Genomic DNA, 9,133 nt, shown 5'->3' on the forward strand with positions numbered 1-9,133 from the left:
TTCTAGAATATGTGTTGTAATGTATTATACATTCTTTAATGGCCAGCTTTGTTGTTGGTCTAAATTCTAAAACAAGACAGTCTGGACACAGTGGTGGAGAGGAGGATGAGGGACGAAATCAAGACCATCCTGGGCCACCTCTTCCATCCCCTCTATGATGAGCGGTGGCAGATGAAGAGTATCTTCAGCCACAGGCTCTTAGTGAGGCCGACAGCCATCAGGAAATTACAGTACATTTCCATGTGTCCAAACTTTTGACTGGTACTGTATATATTTCCTGGAGAAATTCCCTGATAATGTTTGACTTCAGTCAAACAGACCTCAGTACTTATCAATGTATCATGCAGAAACAAAAGCTATTGTAATGGTTTGAATTATAGAAAGCACTATTAATTTCATCAATCATTGAGGGGATGAGATAAGGTCTCTGAGTGGGAAGGAGGAAGAAGGAAGAGGTTTGTGGTGGTTTGTGAGAAGCATACTCCCCTCTTGAGCAACACAATAAAGGGTGAGGCTTCACCTGTTTCTATAAATACACAGTTACTGGTTAGATATAACTCTAGACTGATCTTCCAATTCATGCATTTGTAAAAGACTCACACAGGTAAGAGGACTTAAGCCTTACACTTACCTTGCTTTACAGATGAGGGTCATAGTTATTTTTAATTTATGCATGAACATCTAACTCAAAGTAGATTGGTAGGTTGTGTTCAAAGCTGTGTCTACTGTTTATCTATGTATCTGTGTATGTGATTATAAAGCAATTGTTGTCATAGTTGTTTAATACAGGTGCTATATTTTTTACATTTTTCTTACAACATGTTTCTTTGGTATTTTTGGTATATACTCCCAGTTACGGCAGCTCAACACAATTTCTTATAATTATTTCAGAGATGAATCTCCTTCCCTCTCTCCTTCTGACGTTGGGCTTGGCGCTCACACTGAACTACTCTGTCCTATCAGGTAGGATTATAAACAGACAGGCCACATTTACGAATCTCATGTGCATATATCATATATATTTTACATATTTTGCTTATCATGGTCAACAGAGGAAAGCTTGGGCAGCCCCTACATACAAAGTGCACTGGAGGAGGCAAAGAGAATTGTGGACGATGCCTATAAGTACTCCAGAGAGAAGTGAGTGAAGCTGACAGTTTTCCATCTTCTATTTGCATAATTGTCTTAGTACTTCTAATCTGTGTTCAGCAACTGTCTGTCTGGCAAAATATCGCAATGCGCATTGTTTTGATCCCAGTTGTGGTCAATTCAGGCAAAACAAATATTTCAGTGTTTTGTATTCCTGGCAGAGATGAATAGATACAAAGCGGTGCTTGGCCATGTTCTCTAAATTATCTGTGCATTTTTGTGCCTCAGGAGTCTGACCAGAGTGCGTAGCGAGTCAGTCAAGCCTTCAGATGTGCTACGTCTTTACAAGCAACCGCGCAGAGACACACGGTCCGCCGTGAGAGCTGCAGACTACATGGAGAACACCCTGAGACTGATCAAAGCCAATGTACACCATGCACACAAACGCTCCATCAACCTAATTAATGCAACAGGTCAGGTAGACACAGGCATGCAAACAGACATAGTACAGAGAAACACACACGCTGATGTATCGGGCACTCACACACATACTAATGATCTTTTCCTGTCACCTCAGATATACTCTCAGACCAGGATCTTGAAACCATCGCCACAATGACTGGTTGTGCGGCTAGAGTAAGGCCTCCATCCTGTCGTACCACCCCCAACATCAACAAGTATCGCACGGCCACAAGTGTCTGCAACAACTTGTAAGGGTTTGTTTGAATTTGGCAGCTTTGCTTTAATTGAAACAAACTGTGGTCTGATTGCTCTGTTAGTGCTCTCTTGGAAGTCACTTTGGATAAAAGCGTCTGCTAAATGAATAAATGTAAATGTAGTGCGGTTCATTTTAACAAGTGTAAACGCTGCCATCCGAATCTTGGTGCATACCATACAAGTGTACCGAGACCGCCTGAATAGTGGGTCTCGGCTTCCAAACAAACAATAAAAGCTGTCCAATCAGGATGTGACCTTATCCGTATCCTAGGTTTGGTGTTAAAAATGCCAGTGTGAGCGCTAAGCGAACCAGGGCTAAATAAATTATTTTATTTTTTGGTCCGAACTAAGAGAATCAAGAGAACCGAACTTCAAGTGTGAACAAGACCTAAGAGCAACCACATTATCTTTTTTTCATACTTCAAAAGCTAAACAAATATAATTTTCATGCATTTAAAGGTACCAACGAATTTGTGTGGTTAGGCTGTTGTGAAATATGAAGGCATATTTTTGAGGAAGAACAGCTGAAGTTTAATGATGTTTCTTTGAACCTTGGCCACTGAAACCTCACCACACATTTTGAAAACATTTCCCGCAGAGTTTCTAAAGGTTTCTCAATGTCTATTTCCCAGGAATAACCCTTTCTTCGGAGCCTCCAACACCCCCTTCACACGCCTGCTACCTGCCCAGTATGACGATGGCGTCTCTGAGCCTATAGGCTGGGACCAAAATAAGAAGTTTAACAACTTTGTGCTTCCTCTGGTATGACCGCAAAAGCAGAACTTACAAATTAAAACAATATATCACCTTAAATGTCACAAACTGGTAATTAATACACCTGGAAAAAATGCTGTGTTTTTTCTCTACCGTTTGTGCTCAGGTCAGGGAGGTCTCAAACCTCATTTTGAACACAACGGATGAGGCCGTGGTGAGCGATCAAGAGTTCACCCATCTCGTGACCCTGTTTGGCCAGTGGAATGACCACGACCTGACATTCACGCCTTTCTCCCCAAGCATCCGCTCTTTCAGCAATGGCCTGGACTGCGACCAGAGTTGTGAGCGCTCAGAACCCTGCTTCCCCATCCCAGTCAGTGACTTTCACTCCCCAAGTTTTGAATCAATCTAAAGTTTGGAAGGGTGCTTCATTGTGTATAAATGGGGCATCCCACATTGTAAACACTCAGTTAAACGATTTTACCATTAACCATAAACCGTCCTTTGTGAGCAGATTCCACCGCGGGACCCTCGCATTCCCTCTGGCCCCAACAACTGCATCCCTGTCTTCAGATCTGCACCTGTCTGCGGCACAGGAAACACAGCCTATATGTTTGGCGGTGTGAGCAATAAGAGGGAGCAGATCAATGCTCTAACGGCCTTCCTAGACTTAGGACAAGTGTATGGTTCAGAGGAGGGGCTGGCTTTGGAGCTCCGTAACCTGACCGATGACGGCGGCCTTATGCGCGTCAACACCGAGTTTACAGACAACGGGCGGGAGTTGCTACCCTTCACCACCCTAAATGGCAACATGTGCGCTACACGCAAAAGGATCACCAATGACACAAATGCCAGGGAGGTGCCCTGCTTCTTTGCAGGTTGGTAGATCTCAACTGTGTCTCTCTTACAATATGCTAACATCTTTTAGTCAACCACAAACTTAACTTAAGGCAACCATAAACTGAAGGCAGAGACGATTTAAAACATTAAGGTTCAGTAGTTGGCTGTGGACAATTGTTAATAGGAACTTTTACAATGATGGTGCCTGTGACTATTTAAGTTGATGTTTAAGTCACTTTCTTTGCCCCAGGTGATGCACGTGTGGATGAGAATATCGCCTTGACATCCATTCACACACTCTTTGTGCGTGAGCACAACCGCCTGGCTCGTGAGCTGCGTCGCATCAACCCACACTGGGACAGTGAGACACTCTACCAAGAGGCACGCAAGATTCAGGGCGCCTACGCCCAGGTAACCCATGCACACACACACACTTGCACATGCACACAGTTTTTCTTCTCATGTTTACTTTTATCCTCTTATTAAGTATGTAAGTATGTAAGTATTTTGAAACCTTTTCAAACATGCATTCATACACAGTATCTCTCCATCTCCTTATCAGATTTTAGTGTTCCGCGATTACCTGCCTCACATTGTGGGCCCAGATGTGATGAACCGTAAGCTGGGTCGCTATCCTGGTTACAATGAGGCTATTGATCCAAGTATCGCCAACGTGTTTGCTACGGCTGCATACCGCTTTGCTCACCTCGCCATCCAGCCCCTGGTGTTCCGTGTTGACACAAACCTCAATGAGAATCCTAATTTTCCCAGCGTACCTCTATATGAGGCCTTCTTCACCCCCTGGAGAGTGGTGTTTGAGGGTAAGTGACAAGGCAGGGGCTATGGATGAACTGCCTGTCAGATTTATATCACCTGGAAGTGAGAAACCTTTTATACCGTTTTTCTCTCTCTTTCTCTCCCTTTAGGTGGTGTTGACCCTCTACTCCGTGGTTTGATAATCCGTCCGGCCAAATTGGGTACTCAGGACCACATGATGGTGAACGCTTTGAGGGATAGACTGTTCCAATTTGTTATGCACATAGCTCTGGACCTGGCCTCTCTAAACATGCAGAGGGGACGTGACCACGGACTGCCCGGTACACACCTCCTTCTCCATTCCCACTTAAAAACTCACTCATTCCGTTTCCTCCAGAAATACAAAACGCACAGCTGACACTTACCTCCCTCTATTGTTTATAAGAATTAACAGTCCATCAGCCCTTTTCCAGTGCACAGCATAATCTCTTTTCTTACACATTCTGGCTAATACATTCTGTAAAAGGCATTCTGTTCTATTGTTACTATTTAAATAAAAAAGGCAAAGGAAACCCATGTTTAATAGGATATAATAAAAGAAAATGAATAAAAACAGAACAGTACATTTACAGTATACCAACTTTCATTACCTGTTCCCTTTAAGGTTATAACAAGTGGCGCAGGTTCTGTGGGCTCTCTGAGCCCAAAAACCTACAAGAGTTGGCACAGGTCCTGAACAACACTGAACTGGCTTACAGGCTTCTACAGCTTTACGGCACCCCAGCCAACATTGATGTTTGGCTGGGAGGCGTGGCCGAGCCCTTTGTTCGGAATGGACGTGTGGGCCCACTCTTCGCCTGTCTCATAGCCAACCAGTTTAAGAGGATTCGCCAGGGAGACAGGTAAGGGTTTGCATGCATCTAAATGTATTATGTATTACGAGGCTGTGTTTCACCTGTTACTGTATTGCTGTTGCCAGGCTGTGGTACGAGAATCCAGGCGTCTTCAACTCAAGGCAAAGAGCTTCCCTGACGTCAGTCTCTTTGAGTCGTATCATCTGTGATAACACTGATATCAACATGGTCCCCCGTGACCCCTTCCGCATTAGGTCGAGCTCAAACCCTCTTGTCAGCTGCAACCGCCTCCTTCCCCTCAACCTCTCACCCTGGACAGAGAGAGCCTGTGAACCAGGTAAATGGCCACTGGAGAAGGTTTTGTTTCATCGCTTGCATTTACTGTACATTCTATCAGAATGCAATGGGTAACCTTTCATTTGTTTTTAAATCTGTATTTCCATTTCAATATACAATGATCCTATGATAGAGAGCACAGAAGTTGTCTTCAGGGTTCATGTATGGTATTTGGTCTTGCATGCTCAACAGGCAGTTGCAATAATGACATTGAAAATTAGGTCTGATTCTGAGTGAGGTGAAGTGATTTAAGCAAGCACAACACTTACAGTCAAAACAAATCTTTTGGTGGTTGGTCTGTTTGCTGAAATGTTCCTTCTGACACAATCTGATGGTTCTATTTATTTAGAAGTGCACTTTATGAATCAAATGAATCAATGTTTTAATAAATATGATAGATTATTATTATTATTATTTTTTTTTTTTATGCTTTCTTCTCCTAAACCCACAGATTGTTTACAGGGACCTGCTGGGCCCCAAGGACCCCCAGGAGAACGAGGTAGTTCTTTATTGCAAAAATATTATCAATGTATTGGGCCAATATATTTTAAGTTGTAGTTAATATCAAACGTTGTGTAAAAAGCCGACAGTATATCAAACTATATATATTTTTTCATTTAATGTGATAAGTACTGTGACAAGCATTAAGAACTTGACATAAACTGTCCATAACTCCCACCTACTCCTTGGTGATTATCCCCAGGTCCTGAAGGCATGAGAGGTCCCCCCGGACACCCCGGTTCCAACAGCAACGCTACCCAGCAACACTCTGCCTTTGCTGTCCGTCTGGGCGACACCAATCACTCCAGCAAGAAAGTCATTGTTTTTCGTCAGATCATCTACAATGGTCAAGACCATTACAACACACGGACAGGGGTGTTCACATGTGCCGTGCCTGGCGTCTACCAGTTCAGCTACCACTGCACGTCCTTCATTACTGCGGGGAGCATTGACCTGTGGCTGAACGGTGCTTTGGAGCTGCAAGGCTTCCAGATTTTCCAAAATGGTCGCCACACCTCCACAGGTGACATGGTGTTGCAGCTAGCCCAAGGAGACCAGCTTTGGCTTGAGGCCAGTCTGGGGAACAATGGTCTCAGCTCCACCAGCTTCTTTTCAGGACACCTTCTTTTCACCATATGAACAACCTAACCCTTTACACTCCAACACAACTTTTTAAAAGAAAGTGTTGTAAACGTAATGTTGTAAATTGGAAGGGAAAGTAGTTACATTTACATTTACATTTAGTCATTTGGCAGACGCTCTTATCCAGAGCGACTTACAGTAAGTACAGGGACATTCCCCCGAGGCAAAGTAGGGTGAAGTGCCTTGCCCAAGGACACAACGTCATTTGACACGGCCGGGAATCGAACTGGCAACCTTTAGATTACTAGCCCGATTTCCTAACCGCTCAGCCACCTGACTCCCTTCTAGTGGAGTCAGGTGGCTAGTACACTAGTTCTAGTGTAGTTGTCAGTAGTGTGTTTCTGAAGGTAGAATATTTTGTTTCCAAATAGTCCTATCTTTCCTATTGTTACAGATTAGGCACAGCTCTATAAATCATCCCCAAAATTCTTAAAAAACAATGAAAATAGTTTTAAAACTGATGTATGGCTGAGCGGTTATGGAGTTGGGATATTAATCAGAAGGTTGTTGGTTCGATTCCATGCCAAATGACGTTGTGTCCTTAGGCAAGGCACTTCACCCTACTTGCCTCGGGGAGAATGTCCCTGTACTTACTGTAAGTCGCTCTGGATAAGAACGTCTGCTAAATTACTAAATGTAATTGTAAATATATATCACTGATTCTTGATATAAGGGACAAAACATGTCCCCTATCAAAATGTTGCAAATTGCCTTAAAAAACAATACATTATTTCATTTTAAAAGGCTTTATAAGTTGGATATGAAAGACTTGTGTATGTTTAGACCCTTAGTTTTGTATATATTTATATTATTTCATAGTAATTTTATAAAATACCGGCACTGTACTATGAAAGCCCATGCAAATGAACTTGCCGTAACTCTGCCGTAGAGGTCACAGTATTAAACTGCAAAAAAGTGTTTTAAAATGCCCAAATATGAATATGAGGTTAATTGGATGGCTTAATAAAATATCACAACATACTTAAATTGAACATTGCATTATTTTATACATTAACAACAACCTTTCAAAATCTGTCATCAATTCATGTCAACAACATATATTTTTTCAAATTCGAAATAAATCGGGCATATTTTGGTCAGCTTTAACCCTGAGCACCACCTTTGACTTCTTTCTGTTGATGGATGCAGCAGTCCAGTTTTTTTAATATTCAGCAAACAAGTTGAAATCCCTGTGGTCACAGCTTTTATGTGTCAACACTGTCTTCAAAGTAGGGATGATTTCAATCAAGAATTTTGAAATAAAAGTTGGTATTTTGGCTTAGTTTAGTGGCTGTTGGCAACTGAGGAAAAAATCAAAATGGCTACCATTTACTATACATGATCCGTCAGATGTCAACTCTGTCAGATATTTTGTCTGACGGTGTTGACATGTAAGCTGACAGAGTGGAAAAGTGCTCCCAAATACTTATTAAGTAATGTGTAACAACTACATAACATGATAATATGATCTAATTTGATCATTGTTGATTTACTTAAAATATCTTAATATACCCAAATGCCAAATAATAACTTTAATAAAAAGTATTGTTTTTATCTGTAGTGTAGGCAGACATGGCTAGACAAAAACGGACAGTGGAGGAGCAAAGAAAAAGAAACAGAGTACCAGAGAAAAAGGAGAGAAATAGTTAACAGTGACCCAGAAAGCAGAAGAGCCCAGTTAGAAAATGAGAGACAGAGATGGAAAGACAGGGTCCAAAACAAAAAAGTTAAACAAGTAGGAGATTTAGGACTAAGAGTAAAGAGGAACCGCAGAAAGTATATGAGGAAAGCAAAGAAAAGGTACAGAGCTATGCAGAATAGATGGCTAAATTAAATAGACACCCCACCAGAAAGTCCTCTGGACCAGACTGTTGAGGAGCCTATTTCAAGCAGGCGTGCCCTTGCAGCTGAGAGGGAGGAGAAAAACCAGGAAAAAACACGCAAGGGAGATAAAAGCATTGAAAGAAAATGTTAAGAAATTAATAAAAGAGCAACACAAACTAAGAAAGCAGGAATGGCGGAAAAAGAAATCTCAAATAGGAAAGTCAAATGTCAAACTAAAAGATGAAACGATTGTAGATTCTCCACAAACAGAAACAGAGAGGATGCTAATGGAAAGCCAACTTCAAAGAAGTATCGGCTTCTTCATAGGCTTCGCCAGTTTGGTGTTAGCTACAAGAAAAAACAAACACATAAGAAGGCAACATATCTCCAACGTATCAACCAGACTGTTAAGGAGTTCATTGTAAACTCATCTCGCACTGATAAAACAGACACCATCACCAGGAACAAGATGAAACATCAAAGGATGATTTTAACAGACTCAATGCTGAACCTCCATAGTGACTTTCTCAAGAAGAACCCGAGTATGAAGCTGAGTTACTCATCCTTCTGTACTCTGAGGCCCTTCTATGTAACACCACCTAAGGCATCCGACAGAAGTACATGTCTGTGTCGTCATCATCATGAGAATGCAGACTTGATGCTTCAGGTTCTGAGGGTGCTTTAAAGTCAACCAAACTGGAGGATAGTTTTCAATTAGTTTGTTGCACTCCAGCAACTGAGGCCTGCCTTCTTCGTACCTGTTTACGGTGCAAAACCAAGCATACAGTTATGGCTCCAGAGATAAGTGGAATCAGTGTTCAATGGAGGCAGTGGGAGCAAGTTCAAGACCAAACAGCCAG

The 9,133-nt window shown here is 42.0% G+C and overlaps 1 protein-coding gene across 2 annotated transcripts; it reads left to right on the plus strand.

The window, feature by feature from the left end:
- Window positions 1–893: 893 nt before the first annotated feature.
- Window positions 894–6,446, plus strand: LOC136940332 (eosinophil peroxidase-like). 2 transcript variants are annotated; one of them, XM_067232428.1, is made up of 14 exons: window positions 894–963; window positions 1,044–1,140; window positions 1,378–1,562; window positions 1,667–1,799; window positions 2,439–2,568; window positions 2,687–2,893; window positions 3,035–3,398; window positions 3,611–3,771; window positions 3,923–4,181; window positions 4,287–4,457; window positions 4,781–5,018; window positions 5,096–5,307; window positions 5,758–5,805; window positions 6,010–6,446. In XM_067232428.1, the coding sequence occupies exons 1-14, from the start codon at window positions 894–896 to the stop codon at window positions 6,444–6,446; spliced, it is 2,712 nt and encodes a 903-aa protein (XP_067088529.1). The 2 variants fall into 2 exon arrangements, with proteins under 2 accessions (XP_067088529.1, XP_067088530.1); XM_067232429.1 differs by lacking the exons at window positions 5,758–5,805; window positions 6,010–6,446 and adding an exon at window positions 5,490–5,527 and having other exon boundaries at window positions 1,053–1,140.
- Window positions 6,447–9,133: the final 2,687 nt, after the last annotated feature.

Source organism: Osmerus mordax, chromosome 3, assembly GCF_038355195.1.
Source record: "Osmerus mordax isolate fOsmMor3 chromosome 3, fOsmMor3.pri, whole genome shotgun sequence".
Classification (NCBI taxonomy): domain Eukaryota; kingdom Metazoa; phylum Chordata; class Actinopteri; order Osmeriformes; family Osmeridae; genus Osmerus; species Osmerus mordax.

Coding starts and splice junctions, on each gene's coding strand:
- LOC136940332 (XM_067232428.1), top strand. CDS start 894: ATGAATCTCCTTCCCTCTCTCCTTCTGACGTTGGGCTTGGCGCTCACA. Junction 2,894..3,034: donor AACCCTGCTTCCCCATCCCA/GTCAGTGACTTT, acceptor CTTTGTGAGCAG/ATTCCACCGCGGGACCCTCG. Junction 5,806..6,009: donor AGGACCCCCAGGAGAACGAG/GTAGTTCTTTAT, acceptor GATTATCCCCAG/GTCCTGAAGGCATGAGAGGT.